The sequence below is a fragment of the Sporothrix schenckii genome (assembly GCF_000961545.1).
Source record: "Sporothrix schenckii 1099-18 chromosome Unknown Cont47, whole genome shotgun sequence".
In the NCBI taxonomy this organism is placed as follows: Eukaryota; Fungi; Ascomycota; class Sordariomycetes; order Ophiostomatales; family Ophiostomataceae; genus Sporothrix; species Sporothrix schenckii.
The window spans coordinates 3,325,764-3,342,016 of record NW_015971148.1 but is presented as its reverse complement, the minus strand read 5'-3'; the positions used below and the strand labels follow the sequence as shown (position 1 = coordinate 3,342,016).

At 53.3% G+C, this 16,253-nt stretch overlaps 3 protein-coding genes across 3 annotated transcripts; 2 read left to right on the top strand and 1 right to left on the bottom strand.

Moving 5' to 3' along the window:
* Positions 1-522: 522 nt before the first annotated feature.
* On the top strand, positions 523-3,831 carry SPSK_03927 (uncharacterized protein; the record flags this gene model as incomplete). Its single annotated transcript, XM_016730742.1, has 2 exons — positions 523-611; positions 702-3,831. 2 exons carry the CDS (start codon positions 523-525, stop codon positions 3,829-3,831), a joined length of 3,219 nt encoding a protein of 1,072 aa, XP_016585602.1.
* Positions 3,832-10,426: 6,595 nt separating this feature from the next.
* On the top strand, positions 10,427-10,903 carry SPSK_10592 (uncharacterized protein; the record flags this gene model as incomplete). The annotated part of the gene is made up of 1 exon (XM_016736937.1): positions 10,427-10,903. One exon carries the CDS (start codon positions 10,427-10,429, stop codon positions 10,901-10,903), a length of 477 nt encoding a protein of 158 aa, XP_016585601.1.
* A 1,316-nt stretch (positions 10,904-12,219) lies between these two features.
* Positions 12,220-13,508, bottom strand: SPSK_04318 (uncharacterized protein; the record flags this gene model as incomplete). The annotated part of the gene is made up of 2 exons (XM_016731126.1): positions 12,220-13,263; positions 13,326-13,508. 2 exons carry the CDS (start codon positions 13,506-13,508, stop codon positions 12,220-12,222), a joined length of 1,227 nt encoding a protein of 408 aa, XP_016585600.1.
* Positions 13,509-16,253: the final 2,745 nt, after the last annotated feature.

The window sequence follows — 16,253 nt, the reverse complement described above, 5'->3', positions numbered from 1 at the left end:
CTGTTCTATGTTTTCTATTTTCCACCCCTTATTATTCTGCGCCCTTTTATGTCGTCAATACTATTCCTCCCCCATATCAGACGACACGCCCGAAGCAGTCAACACACACCTCCACTTGTCCCCTCTCAGTTCCTGTGCATGCATAATTGTGCATCCTTGCACGATCACCCAAACTGGACCAGGTTCGATATGTAAAACAGATCCTCCCCGCCTCCCCTTTGCCCACTCATCACTCGTCATTCGTACAAGGCCACCGCCTGTCATCCTTCGTCCTCCGTCGCTGAGCCTCATCTCTCTCTTATTCCTCTCTCATAAGACTTTTGTTTCCGTTTCCTGGTTCTTTTGCCGGTTCTTGTTTCTCGTTGAGCCAAATCCAGCAACAGCATATGATAATCTTCAACTACCACTCAGTTCATCTAGTCGTTGTCTCTCCGCACCTGTCACAAATGACTCGACTGCACTCGACATAACAAAACCCAACACGTGCTCTTCCTCTTCAGGGCACATCGCCTCCTCGCCGTGATGGAGATTGTCATCCCGCCCCGCGACCACGGCACCCAGGCCGACAAATATGCCTGGGACGACAACGGCGAGGTGACTCAGATTCGGAGGTGAGTCCAGGTCCTCTGTCTCCCCTCTGTCTCCTCTCTCTTTCTCTCTCTATTTTTCTTCGTATTTGGAATCACTGGCTCACCTCCCAGAATCGGCTCACGCCCACAACCACGAAAAAAACCGCGCCTGGCCCGCCAGACCGTCCAGTGGCCTTTCCAGAGCGTCTCTCTCGAAGACAACACATATGCTCTGCCACCCGTTCCACAATCTCCCTCTTCCACCATCGTCTCCAGTCCAGAAGAGGTGCATCTTCCGCCCAACTACCGCGCCACGTGGCAGCCTCGGAGAGGCGCCGTCAGGGGATATGGAGCCGAGTACATCAGCAGAGACGACGACGACGATGACGACGACGACGACGACAACAAGTCAACTCTCCGCCGCTCGCTGATCCCTGACTATGTCATCAACTATCTGCGTGGCGAGACCCCCGAGACAGTGGCACAGCGCAAATTGGAACGACAGCGAGCAGAAGAAGCCCTGTCGCAGGAGAACCTCGTCAACAGCAGCAAAGATCACGACGGCCGTCTTGGCCTCCGCGGTGGAGGTGACGGACAACCGCTACCGAGCCCAGACTACCGGCGATCGGACGAGCCGATATGGCGAGGCACCAACTCCGACTATTACGACAACAGCAGCAACGAAAAGCGTCGCAGCTCTGGTCCGATGGGACAGAGGAGGTGGCCAACACGGCGGCGCCGCGTCGTGGGGCACGGCTGGAAGGCGGGTGTGGCTCTCCACGGCACAATGATCATCATAATCTTTGTGGTTGGTCTCGTCGGCCTCGTTGTAGCACGGACGGTGCTGCACCATGGCGGCAAATCGGACGCTTTGGCCACTCTCTATACGAGTCGTGCCGTTCCCATCATGGACACGCGTGGCACCTCGTGTGCAGGTGCCCACCCCGTGGCATGGCTGCTCCGGGCTGTTTTGGCCTTGTTCTCGGTGGCCCTACTAGCTGGCGCGCAGTACGTCTTCCACATTTTGAGCAGCCCGACGCGTGCCGAGCTCGACGCGGCCCACGCCACGCGGCGATGGCTCGATATCGGGGTGCCGTCGCTGCGCAATATCGCATTTCTTCTCGGACTGCGCAAGGCCCGTGCCGTGTTGGCCCTGGTCGTGGTAGCTGTGGCGATGGCATCGACAGTTCTGTATGGCGCATTGGTCAACGTTGTCCTTGTCGCTCCACTGTCTTCGATGGCGGTGCCTTCATACAACGTGCTGCTCGTGGCGCCTTCGTTCTTGGATGGTGATCCGTTTAGCAACGCCTCGTCCAACAACGCGGGCGGTCTGGACCGGGTGACCATCCTACAGCTGCAGCAGTTGGCGTCAAATACAAAACAGCCAACACTGACAAACCTCACGGCAGAAGAGTGCCTGGAGTCGCCGTCGTCAGCATCGGCCATGTCCATGGTGCAGGCGGGTTTGTCTCTGTTTGACATTAATGATGTCGAAAGTGACAGCGCTGCCACATCCATCAGCACCACCAACTTCAGCGCAGTCATGATCGTCCTCACCGATGCAGCCGTGGATGTCATTCAGGCAACAAACAGTTCCGTCGTTGAAACGGCACCGGCCGGGTCGGTGCTTCTGGCCGCCGACGAGAGTTTGGGAAGCAGCAGCAGCAGCAGTTCGTCCGTGTTTCAGATTACAACCGGCGACAGTGAGAGCAGTGACCGGTCGTCATTTATCATAAACGAGAACACGGTTGCTTTTTGTCTGGTTCAGGAGGCTGTCACAACGGCTGCAGCGGCCCAGTCTGCCAGCAACACAGACGACGCTGCGACGACCACGTGCATCGTCACCCTCAACACGTCTCTTCTGAGTGCCGTCGTTGGCCTTAATATGGTGACCGCCTTGTGCTTTGCATACATGCTGCTCCCACGCAAGGCCCACCGCCACTTCCGACACGCGCCGCTCGTCACACTCGGCGACGCTGTGGCCTCGTTTTTGCGCGACCCAGACCCGACGACGAGGGGCGCCTGTCTTCTCAGCAAAGCAGACGTGGTGCAGCACGGCGTCTGGAAGAGCATGGTCGACATGCCTCGTCTGCCCCAGTTTGGTCCGCCACAGACTCGGGTTTCAACGGAATCCAACGGCTCCGGTCAGTCCGCCCAACAGCCGGAGAATATTATGCAGCCCATGTTCTTGGAGGTCCCGGCGAGTGATGGCGAAGGTAGCAGCAACAAGAACAACTACTTTTGGTTCCAGTCGGTCTCCCTCGTGCGGTGGTTCGTGGGTGCTGTCGTCTGGTGGACCCTCGTCGGCCTCGCTCTGGCTGCCCTAGTGGCTGTCGTGTCGAGAAACAACCGCCTCGGCGCCTTTGGCCAGATTTCACCGTTGTCGAGCGCCGTGTTCGGGTTGTTGGCATCGTCGTCGTCCACCTCGTGGATGACATCTGTGGCCCTTTTGGGCAGTCTACCGTATCTGGGCGTCGCCATCCTCTACTTCGTCGTCGATACGCATGTCTCGGGATACTTCTTGTCGCACGAGTTTGCGCAATACATTGCCACCCACCAGCACCAGCGCAACGACCAGCTCCAGCAGCACGGCCGCCACCCGTTGCGCGTATCCTACCGCCCACGGGGCCACCAGACCGCATCACTGTACCTCACGCTGCCGCAGCCGTGGCACTGGACGCTGCTGACGCTGGTGGCGGGCATCGTCTTTGCCCTCGGCCAAAGTGTCGTCGTCACGGGTGTGGAGGCCGTGGAGGCCGTCACTTCTGGCAACGACAATGACTCCAGCTCGGCACGTCTCGCCCTCCTTGGCTTCAGCGGTATTGGCTTGGTCGTCGTCTTGGTCCTTCTGGTCGGCCTTGCTCTTATGGTGGTCGTTCTTGGTGCACGCCGTACACCGCCGCCCAACGTCTCGCTCGGCGGCAACCCACTGACCCTGCCGGGAGGCTCGTGCAGTGCGGTCATCAGTGCACGCTGCCACCCGACACCCGAGGAGATGCCGACCGAGATGACGAGACAAAACGGCAGCAAAGGCGGGCCTTTGCCGCTGTGGTTGCGACCGCTTGCATGGGGTCCTGTACCGGCGTACCACCACCCTTACCAGGGATACAACCGACGGCGTGGCCTGACGCGGGAGGGTCTGTTGAGCGATGGAACCCTGCAAAGCCAGGTGGAAGACGACAACATCGACGGCATTGTCGGGCACTGCACGTTTTCGAGCGGGCCGCTAATGCCCCTGGATGCCGCACGGAGCTATGCGTGACGTGTGCACGAGGCAGTAGGTGAGGATGCCTTTGCTGTGGAGAGAAGAGTCGGTGACGACAGTAACGCAGCGAAAGAAACAATTGGTGTCGTGTCTGGGGTCTGCCCCTGAATAATGAGCGCAACGTAAGGGATTAATTGGGAAGGACCCTTGGAAAGGAAGGAGGGATCGGAAAGCATCTGGCAAAGGAAGGAACCATCGTCGGCGTACGATGCGGAAGGAACGGCTGGTGCCAGCTGGCGTCATATACCCAAAGTACGAGTGCATGGACTGTATTCGTGTCTTTTGCTTTATTACTCCATATTTCAAGTCACATTGTTTGACATGGAAAAGTGATTGTTTTATAAAAAAATAAAACGAAAAGGCGTTTGAAACAATTGAAAGTAATGTTTCGTGAAGCGCAAATACTGCTGCGCTGTCATCAATGTAACCTTTGCCGTTAATGTTCCTTTGTGCAATTTGTTATATGATATATATATTGAATTCAATTGACTTATCGCTGTACAGTTATGCTGCCATGAAAACAAATTCATCGATCAAATTATGCATGGTTCACTTGGCCCAATAAACAAAGTAGATGGCCGCACCAATGATCGCTCTCCGGTTCGGAGCACCAAAAATCAAAATCCGTCTCGAACCAGTCCCCAGGAACAATATATGTTACTCCTACCATCACATTGGTTTGGCACATATCAGACTTATTACTCACTCCTCTGCAGACCCCCCCCTCCCCCCAAACATCCCCCCTTCTGAGCATCAGTGCCTCTCCTCCTTGTTTACGATGTTGTCTTGTTGGCCCAGTTGGTCCAGCTGGCGTCGCTGAGACCCTTTGCTTCGAGGTCTCTCTCGAGCCAGGTTCATCGCTGTTCAGGAACTGCGGCTTAGTGACGATGTTCTGGAAGTACGGCTTAAGAATTGCCCTTTTTTTGATGGCAAGGGATGTCCTTACTTTCAAATGTCTTTATTGTCATCGAGCCACCCGGAAGTGTCAGTCTTTGTCGGACGGTCAAGATGTGCCTGAGCAGGACGAGACAAAAAGTCTGGACGTCAAAGGCTGGAGACTGAACATGGAAACGCAACCGGGCTGGCCATCAAAATGATCAGACGAGGATCATACAATGTGATGGAATTCTGTGAACGTCGCACAATTGCAGTCAATATTAGACGGAGTTGGCCGCGTAGTTCGTGATACCCCTCGAAAAACGTCACCCTTTGCGCCTCGACCTGTTGATTCTGGAATCATACGCGCCCCTAGCACTTAGGCTTTGTTCTATACGAAGTCGATGGGAAGTCGGGAGATATCTCTCCCGACCTTAGATAATAAACATACGAGATGCGTGTCCGAGGCACGAATCAGATTTCGCTCCTTCTTGCTCTTTTGTCTTATAAGTTTTGCCTCGGTTGAGAGGACCCTGACGGGCGGACGAGACTCACACATCAATCAACCCTATCGGCCCACATGGCCGGCGCCACTTCCGAGATATTTTTCTGTCCGAAAAGAGGCATCAGGCCGAATGAGGCGGACTCTAGTCGTCCGTTCTCTGACTTTAGGTACAATGACGTTGGATGGGATGCTTCGACGTACCGTTACCACTATATCAGAGTCCTATAAGTTCCGCAGCCTTCGGATGTCGGTGTCTTGGCGTGGTCCGACTTTATTGATATTTCTTGAATCCCGATCGTGCGATTCGTTTATCCTTTCTTTGTCCCATTCTGTCATTCTCTCAGGCTTCCCGTACTTCTTAGTTTTCTTACATTCCATCCAGTGCATTGCGTCTCTCTATAAACAAAACACAACATGGCGCAACATTCGTTCATCTTTGGTAACCGTTTTATTCCAATTGGTCTCGTCAATTTTCTGCGCATAAAAGGCGAGAACTTGAGTTTTCTTACATTGCATATTGCATTGATCCACACCGTGCCCGTCGACTTGGCTTTTTTTTTAATGCGAGTTTTGCTTTCGAAGATTTTGTGACCCAGCCATGAGCCACGAATATTCTGCTAGCCAACGGTCGTGAAATATGTCAATTACCACTGAGGGTTAGCCACTCGGGCGGGATTCAAAAACCGGATACGTGAACGTCAAAAATACCAAATGCCGGGAGACGTGACGTGTTGGCGGCGTTCTGGTCTAGGTTTGCCGGGACCGTCGGGACTGTCTCATCATTAGACTTTTGAGAAGGTTCTTTTTCTGTTACTTTCCTTGTATTTATGGATTCTAAAGTTTTAATTAATATTTTGCATCTCCGGGACGAGCCTCGGCACGTGACTAAGTGGAACTCATAGACGAGCGTCTATTTACACGAGAATATAGTCCTCAAACGGATGACTGCAGCGCCACATGTTCGGCGTTGCACGTTGGTGAAACGCGTTTGAAAGATGTTGCATTTAACAATGTCCATTGGAGGCTGCCAATATCCGGCCACTTGGAAGAGTCAAAGTATATGAGAGCCAGTTGCCTCGAGCGCATAGGATGGCGACATCGGTGTAAGTTGCCGACGGTAAACAAAGATGTGACATATATACTCATGAACTAGAAAATTTCATGGTGGCAACTCCCCATTCCCCGGCAAAGACCCTGTCGCCAAGAAGGTGTATGTATGTCAACGACGGGGCAGTCCGCGAAGAGATGACGAGACCATGAGGCCACTTGGTTTGTCCATTGTATTTACCTTCCATTACCGTCATGGCCCCGACGTTTGTGCCTTCATTCTTGGCTGAAAGAAACGACGGAAACTACCTAAACAAGGCAACAAGCTCCGTTTTTTAACTTCCCGTTACGATAGAGCAGCTCCGGACGGACTAACCGTCGGAAGGTCATAGGAATTTCGGCCAAGCCGGGCTGTTTGGCTCTAAACCCAGCTTTTGTTTCACTTGTTCAATTGAACCCTCTTCCTCTACCAGCGGAGCACACACAATATACGCCCATCAGGCCCCTATTTTTCTCTCGGGGTTTCCAACTTAAGGAGGTAGCGCCTTGGGGCTCCGCCGCCTGAAATGGGGGACCAAGACCCAATGGATGCACAAAACGACACTCGGTCGTGGGCCTCTCCGAGCTCCCGTTCTTGGGCTGGACAAAAGGGGCAAACGAGAAACAAAATATCCCAGACTATGTCTGCAATGGCAAGCTTGTAGCGGAAAAAGCCAATACATCCACTTCTGTCGTCACTGCTGTAGTCAAAAAAACAAAATCGTACGAGCTGGATAGTATGGTTGCCAAGACCCGAAGAAGCGGAGAAAAGCCAATCAACGGACCATTACCATATTCAACAAAGACCGCGAAAAGTGTGGCTTGTGACTATTGATGGCTGCTGGCGACTTCTGAAGGCTATTGGTGGCTTGCTGGAGAGAAGGGGGGTGCAAAGAGGGAATGCGGGTAAGCAAGAGGTGAGAAGAAGAAAAGAGGTGAAAGAGATGAGGAGAAGAGGAGAAGAGGAGAAGAGGAGAAGAGGGGAAGCGGCAAGGATCCGGCAAGAAGGGGACCATGGGAGGCGAATGGGTAGCGAAAAGGAAAGTAAAGGGAGCCAAGTCCAGCGGAAGGAAAAGCAGCCGCACCGGCGTGAGGATCCGCGCCTGGGTCCGGTGGAGACCGGCGCCCGCGGCGCCCGCAATTAGCGAACACTGCCCGCAACATGGTGGCAGGTGCAGTGCAGTTGCAGTGCATTTGCATTGCGTCTTCCCTTTGTACCCCCTTTAGCGTGGTACATCCGACTGTCTAGTGCGGCATCGTGTCCTTGGGAAGTTTAGGCGATTCTCTAATGAGCTCCTTGGCGGCGCTGAAGTTGTGTGACGAGTTGGAGAGTCGAGTCACAACAGCGTATGTCGATTTACTTTCGTATCCAAGCACGTTTCCGGTTAATGCCCAGAGCTTTGCATGTGGAAATACAGCTCATACAACTGGCAGAACTGCCCAAAGTAGAGAAAGACGAGACATACAGACGGACTCTAAATGCAAATCATGAACCTTTATCCACAGCCACGAAGAACGAACCGCGAATCACTCTCACGACATTTAGCTTTCCCCCAGCCAGTTCCTTTTCGTCGCTCTTTGCACCCCCTTTTCCACAGTGGCGGCCATTCTTTGGAAGGCTCTTTGCACAGCACTCTGGTTGCCATTGTTTCGTCCTATCCGTCCTCTCGCTCTTCCTCGTGATAGTGGCTAGTGACTATTGCAACCACTAACTATCCCTTTGGTGTTAGCCCCAGCGACTTAGCGGCTTGCTGTGCACCCTCTTCTGCGCTTCCTCTCTGCTCCCTTGTCTATTTGTCTCTGTTTCTCTCTCGTACTTTCCAGTCCGCCTGATATTGGCATCGACAGACTATCATATTGAGTAGAAAAGGCGTGAAAAGGTCGAGAATGATGCCCTAGTGACAGGTACGGCTGGTAAAGCCCCCCTGTGTCCCAATAGCACTTCGAGTACTGTTCAACTCTTTGGCATCGCATTCGTAGCGGCTTGTGGCTGATTTTGGTGAATACCTCACGCAAAGTCCAGGCCGGTCCCAGGTCGTAGGACTGTGTGCAGTTGGCGAGTTGCCCAGTTGGGTGTTGTTAGTCGCTCAGACACACGTGATTGGACGAACCATTCTCCTGGGTGGGCTGAAAAGGCCTGTGCGAAGAAATCGGAAGGAGCACTGTGCGTCCCGAGCGAGCGCCTGCGTCCGTGCTTTTCACCCCCTCTCCCTGCACCTTCCCGCGTCCTCGCCAAGCAACTGCCGAGTCCCCTCTGCAGGGACCACCTGAAAATACAACACTCAACCGAATTGGCCGCAGTGATCTCAGAGACAATTTTCTGTCTGTTTTTGTTTCTTCCCATCCCGAAAACGTCAGAGACAGGACCAAACGACCCACAGAGCTCGAGTATGACGTGCATTGCCGATCAGCAGAAGTACAGTCGAACGGGGCGAATGGCCGAGAACAGAATGGGAGACGCGCATTTCGTTGCCGTTTTCGGCAGGAGTGGGCTCTCTGGAGACTCGTATTGCGGCTTGACGTTGTCTGCTTTGCGCATGGCGTCTCAGTCTGTCCACGTCGCTTGCTTTTTCTTTCAGCTGCGAAACATTTGTCTCAGCTGCAAAAAGAAAGGCAAAACGACGAAAACAAGTCCCTGCAGCTGCTGAAGAAGTTGGCGCAGTGACCGGTAAAGCCGACAAAGGAAGGAGGCGCGACACAATCGACGATTGACCTGCAATCGAGCGCCTGCCGAAAAGTGGGTTCTGTGGACGGACAGCTGCAAACAAAGGAAGCCGCAACAAACCAAAATGCGCTTCCCGAGATGATTGGAGTGAGTACGGGTGCTGTACGGGTGCTCGACGAGGAAGCCGCAAGTGATTGGTGGCTCTCTACCTAGCCAAAAAAAAGATGGAGGGGAGGGGCAGTGGGGCGGCACTAGTGTCGATCAGAAATTATTATGAAAAGAGTGGGTAGCGTACGTCTGGGCGAGTCTTTGTTGAATTCAGTGTACGATGTACTTTCGTACAGCCAGATGCCCCCAAATTGCTCCCACAATTTACCCCATGTCATCCACGTGATTCATCAGGTGATGTGCCGACCAATCAAATGTTCAGTGGAGCCACCTCCCTCCTTCCTTTTCGCACACGTTCCCAGCTACGCAAGAGCCAAGGTGGAGACGCTCACCACTTCTCCTCCTTCGCTCACCCTGCCACACCGAAGTGGTGCGATAATGCCCACTCTTTCCTTCTGGGGCCAAGCGTCTGTTTCTTTGTCGCTCCTTCCCTGCAGGTACCCGCACAATGAATTCCCTCGCAAGCGGCGATGCAAAACTAAAAGGCGAGTCGTAGATGTGTTATTTGTATGTGGTGCAACAAGCAGTGGTAATCAACGAGATGTCTGTTTTTGAGCGAATGCTGGGATTGCGAGATACGATGGGTTTGCCGGGCTTGTTTAGCATGTGCCTTCGTTCCCGTCGTCCTCTTTCTGCTCCTTCCCTCTTCATTCATTAACACGCCCCCAAAAAGGTGGGTCACCAACTACCACGCGCTACGGCCTTTGTACCACACCAGTCGCCGTAGGGCAAAAATACTTGAAGAGCGACACCAGAAAGACTTTGGGGCTCAACAAGAAGCATGCACCCCGCAAAGATCGACCGCAGCGCCTGCAATGACCGCCAAAGCACCTTCTGTCTGATCCCAAATAGTGCACGGCAGTAAAAGACAAGAGCCCCTCAGACTGTGGATCGCCGCTATTGTGCGGCATCTGTGCACGCTACGCGGGCGGTCTTGCGCACTGAAGCAGGCGCTGAAGACCTTTGAAGCCCTCTGAAGCACGCACGCCAATGGTGGGGGGCCCATCTCCCGCTTGCCTGCGCTCTCTGTACCCGCCACCACCCCGGTAAACAAAACCAACAGTTAGCTAGGGCCTTAACGCCGACGACAACGCATCAACATCTTCAAAGCTTCACGGCCAGATGAAACTAACAAAATGCAAAGTGTCATCACACAGCCGCCGGCTTCTTTCGTACGAGTCAGTCCCCAAGTCAGATGACAGAGCTACAGGCGATGAAAAGAGGGGAAGTTTGCGATGGAAACATGGCCAGCGAATTAATGGAACAGAACCCTCAGCAAACGGGCGTTCACCATGAGGCAAATAGTCAAAACCAAAGCTGAAGCCGACTCGGAAGGAGCTGGCGCTGGCAAGGCCATGCCATCATTGTCTCTGGTACTGTTCAGCGGCGAGGGTGGAGACAAGCGATGCATGATGCCATTTTCATGGCCAACGACGCCGAGCATTAGCAGTGATAATGCCCTCATTTTTCACATGCAACCAGAGCTCATGCATGCCGTCGTGTCGTCGTTTGTTTTCGCACTCTCTTTGTCCCCTAAACCCACCCTACTCTACGACTGGCTCGCGGAACTGAACCCTTTGTTTTATGGGGCCGCTCCTCCCACCGCAGGCGCCAAATTGGCTCCCATTGCTATCCACAGCGCTATTTTGCTCTCCACCGGCTTGGGTTTATCAAAAATCATCGTAGAGAGACGCGCTCAACTTGTGGTGATGTCTCGATTCCATCGTTGCCATTTTTACCTCCTCTCTTCAAAAATTTTCTGTTTGTAAACAAATGCTTACTCGAGTGCCATGACCGGTTCAAGGCACAGGCTCCTTGGACAGGGAGAGACGAAACGGCTGCCCTGGCGTAGAGGCGTTGAAAAAAAAATCGTGGAGGAACGGGGCGGGATGCTGAGAGATTTGCCCAACAGGATATCGGCATGAGAAGACGAAATTGTGCGGCTACGTCACCACAAAATTGTGTGTTCCTGTGACCTGACAGGCATCTTAGGGCTCGCCTTTCTGTTTGCATGTGATGGAAACTATAAGTTGTTGGATACGTAAATGCCGACTAGTGTCGGACAAAAATACTCATTCATGGATGCGAGTAGTAGAAGTATAACCCGTTTGGCACTGCGTAAGAACACTGCGGGAGGGGAATACTTTGGGCGCGGATGATGGCAAACTACTGGCCACTGTTGGCAGGAGGAAAAAAATCAAAAAAAATCAAAAAAAAATCGAAATAGCCACCTATAGAAGACAGAAATAGTCGCATATTGGTTAAGTGAAACATCAAGCTCCAAAAGTGGCAATATTCAGAGAGTCATGACGCAAAGAATGGCAAGAACGTAAGGTGAGCATATGCCCAAGCCTTTGGGGGGGAGGGGGTAGGCGTCTATGGGGTCTATGGGACAGCCCACTCCTTTTTTGTCTCATGAACAATACCCAAGACGATTTTGTGACTGAAAGTATTAATGGAATTATTGTTAAGGTGCAGCCTCTTGGGTCTGAAAGAGTTGGAAAGCTTTCAAGACACGCTGAGCGTCTGCGAAAAAAAGCGGCAAAAAAATAAAAAAAAACTAACAAAAGCGGATGAAGATGCGGAGGGCATGGGTCCCTTGCGCTCTTCTTTTTTCCTTCCCCGAGTATTTCCCACCAAGGCCGTAATTCTAGTCCCTATCCAGTAGCCCCATACTCCAGAAAGAATAGCACGTCCCACGATAAAACCGAAAAAGAATATAAGACGCAAACCAACATGAACTGCACACTCATGTCTCTGGTGCAGGGCAAACAACGAGAGTCCCCAACATATGAAAAGGATCGTCAGTCCTACCGAAAACAAAACAAAGAAACAAAAAAAAGAAGAAGTAATGCCGCATGCCTTATGGGAGGCCAATAGCAGCTTTGCACCTTTTTCCTGACGAGGGAAAGGAAGGGGAGGGAATAAAAACAATGTAAACCCAGAGAAACATAAAGCCAAAAAATGAAGGAAACCAAAACAGTAACCGGATCCAGGAAATGCCAAAGTAACTCCCATGTAAATGCCAAGTCAAAATCCAACATGAAAACACAATTAAGGTTGGATGAAGAAATCGAGGATGTTTTTACATGTTGAAGTCATCGGGAGACGGGCCCTGGTGGGGAGGCATTCCCTGGTTGGGAGGCATACCCTGGTTAGGGGGCATTCCCTGGTTGGGAGGCATTCCCTGGTTGGGGGGCATTCCCTGAGGAGGAGGCATACCCTGCTGCGGGATACCTTGCGGGGGCATACCCTGAGGAGGCATGGAAATACCCTGGGGGTGAATGCCCTGCGAATGCATCTCCTGGGGGTTCATGGGGAAACCGTGCTGCATGGGGACCATGCCAGGATGGTTCATCATGTTGAGGGGCATCTGCTGCATCCGAACCATCTGGCCGTTGTGCAGCATCTGCATCTGAGGCGGCATGGCCGACATGGACATGGCACGCGGCGGTTGGTTTGGGCCGGGGCCGTTAGTCGCGGCCAGGGTGCTGCCGACGCGGTGGGTCATGATCTCGCGCTGCATGTTGGCCATCTGGCGCTTGCAGCTCTCGGTCTCGGAACGGGCAGAGTTCAGCTCGGCCTCCAGATCGCGGATGCGCTGGTCCTTGCGCTCGCGGTAGGCGCGCTGCGAAGCCCGGTTCTGCGCACGGCGGCGGGACAGCACGGCAGGAGGCGCGTTCTTGTAGCGGTTCTCCCGCTTGCGCTTGGCAGGGGCCTTGGGAGCCGGTGCGGCAGGGGCGGCAGGGACGGCGGGGGCAGGGGCAGTCTCAAAAGGCGCACTCGGCATGGTCGCAAGAACGGCCGTGTCCATGGGGGGCGTAACATGGCCCATGTTGGGACCAGGCGAGAGCTCCTGCTTGATCAGCGGGCCGTCCACGTCGAGGCCGGCCATACCGGTGGCCATCTGGGACACGGCAGTAGCGGACGTAGCCACGGACGAGAAGGAGCCCGGGTTGCTGCGGATGTGTGCGGAGACGACGGGCATCTGCGACTCCGCAACACCAAGAAGGCCGACGCCCATCATGTCCACGGCGCCAGTGCTGGCAGGCGAGTGGTTGTTGGTCTGCGGGCTGGGCAAGCTCGCCTCCGCACCGACCTCCATGTCGTACGGCATGGCGTACTGAAACTGGGCGCTATTAGACACCTGCCACCTGCTTTTGTTTTGCTTTTGTCCAACGGCATACTCACAGGAGACGTGGAGCTGGAGAGGGGTTCGGCGAAGGCGCTCTGGTCGACATCGACAAAGGTCTCGCCGTCAAAGGCGCCGAAGGAGAAGCCGTTGGTGTCGTGCGGCGACATGCTGTCATCGTTGATATTGTCGTAAATATTGTCTGAGCCGTCCATTTCGAAAAGATTGTTTGACAGAGGCATATGTGGAAAGTGAGTGAATGGGAAGGTGAGACAGGTGGTGCTTGGGCGAGAGGAAACGGCCGCGGTAACAATGGTGATTAAGGATTAAAATCTGTTGTCGAAAGGAGACGAAGACTAGATACCTTTGGCGTGAAGGGGAAAGGAAGCAAGAAAAGACATCCAAGTTTCCAAAATTAAGTGTTTGAAAATAAAAGAAGAGAAGAAGGTATGGGATGTGACGGGGAAGGCAGGAGTGAAGGTGGGAGGGGAAGCGAAGATATCTTATACGTTGGCAAGATTGCTGGTTGTGCCTTCCGCTTCTGATAGAGCCCAGGCTAGAGCCCAGTAAGGTGGAGCGCTGTGATCGACCACAGAAGAGATGGGACTACGGGCAGAGAGGTAGGGTTCCCTGGTGTAGATCATGGTAGGGAAGGAGGGAAGGGGAGAACGACGAAAGAGGTGGTGGGGGGGGGGGGGGGGGGGGTGAATTTCGAAGATTGGGGAAGGAGGGAAGGGTGTGAAAGAGAGGGAAGTAGCGAACGACTGGTCTAGCAGGCGCGGTACATTGGGCCGGCCGACTAGGGGGAAGTACAAAGTGCACCGCCAGGAAAGAAAAGGCACATAGAGAGACACGAAGAGGTAGCGCCGAGCCACTTTGGGCCAATGCTCAAAGGAGGTGAACACTTACAAGAAAATCGACGCCAGTGAGAGGCCTGTAGCGATTGCCAAAAGGAGCTGAGAGGTCCGGTCAGAAACTGCAGAAGAACAGCCTCGGTAGGTAACAGCGTCCCTGTGGCTTCTGGTTGTTTTCAGTCTTATTTTTTATGGAGGCGTAGGACCGGGATTTGCGCAAGCGGTAGGAAGGTACTTTCTTAATTTTGTGTTCGGGTTCCTGCCTTTGCTCCTGACTGGAATGTACGCTGTTCTCGGTCGAGGTTTCCTCGTGGGTGAAATGTCTCGGTGACAGTGTCTTGGAGATGCTATTTTGGCGGGGCTGAGACAATGACGAAAGCATACAAGCATACATGCATACGAGCATGCGAGAAGAACGAACATGGCAGCATGGGAAGGAGCGAACATGGATGGAGCAGAACAAAACGGAAAGGACAGTAGATTGCAGGAGGAGCCATGGACCAGACAGTGTACAAGAAATGAATGTTTCAGCCAGGACAGATACAAAGTGGTATGAGGTGGTAGACAAGTCAACGATACGAGGACGGAGCATGTTGTGCGCATATTGTTTCCGAGTATTTGTTTCTTTCATTCCGTGCGTCTGACGTCGTCGTGATGGATGAACGCATGGCCCACAAGCTTGCGTGGGTGGTGTGAATTTTCTCTTACGATGTCTCCTCTGCCCATAATTAATGGGCAGAGGCCGGCCAGTGCTGTCCTCCTCTTCAGAGGGCGCTGAAGACAGCCAGAAAAGGAAGGGCCTGGGCCCAAGGAATGGAGCGACCGGGACATAGGGAATGGGTGGAGTGGGTCTGCTTCCAAAGCCGATAGAGAGAGAGGAGATCAGCAGTGCACAGAGCAGCAGTGCACCTTAGCGCTGTAGAGAGGGCTCGAGAGGCCGAGACGGAAAGAGGGGCGGGGTGTGTACGAAGACGGGTGGGGGTGTCTGTTTTATGCCCCATCACATTCTTCTTAGGCGGGTTTTGGCAGCTTTTAGTGCTGTGCAGCTGGTTTGGGTCTGTCCAGCAGCAGTGTTTTCAGCACCACAGGCGAAACTGCCACTGCACGCTAACCGAAATGCCCGCTAATTGGCCGCTAACCCGCTGTCGCGCATAAAGACGCCCAAAACAGATTGGTATGGAAAGACTTTCTGGTGTCGAGGTCCAAGTACCTGGCCACAGGGGATACCCTTTTCGCTACGGTCAGTACGGGAGCACGGCTGTAGCAGTACGCCAGTGGCAGTTTACCAGCATTGGCGTGCTCTGTGGCGTGCTCTGCGGCGTGCTGGAGACGTTGTGGCAGGCGAGGTTGTTCTGTCCTTGTCTTGGGAAGAAGTCCTGGGAAGTCTTGGGACGCTCCTGGGCGTCGATTTAGACTGGCGAGTATTATCTTGATCAGGACAGCCTTTGATTGGAGACTATCGAGTGGGGCGCTTCGGAATGTGTCCCGTTGCAGTGTGCTGCCATTGAACGTTGGAGAGGAGAGGACGAAGGGCCGGGGAGAAGGAGATGAGAAACGTGATAGCATTGGACGAATCACACACATGGGCCAGAGTAGAAAAGACCAGTGGCCGAGCAGAGTCTTTCAAAAAGGTTCAGAAAAGGCCCAGGCAGCTCCGGTTCAGAGTTCATGATGACATGATCGGGTCGGTGACTGCTGCTGGGTCGATTTCGACGCTGTGCATGGCCTGATTGGTTTGATTCTTCGTCGTCATTCTTGTACAGTCTCTCGCTTCCTTTGTCGTTTTCTGTGAAGCATCTCAGCAAGCTACTTGTGCGTATATCCTTCTTTGTCTTGTTCAATATAAAGTAGCATCGACTACATTTCTATTTTCTGAAGCTACCTCGACCTCTGTGTACATGATTTTCTGACACATTCCGAACTGAAATAAATCCCTGTCCCGTACGGAGGACGTCGTATATGGGTGCGACTTGACACGAGTAGGACACAAACCAGCACTGCTTGCTGTTGAGTTATGGAGAGGGGTCGACAACTCTGGAACGTATTCCTTAGAAAAGCAGAAGAATGCAAATTAATAAAACATGCAAGGTGGGCTGGTGGGAAAGGGGAATTGCAGCATGGCAAGCAAGGAGG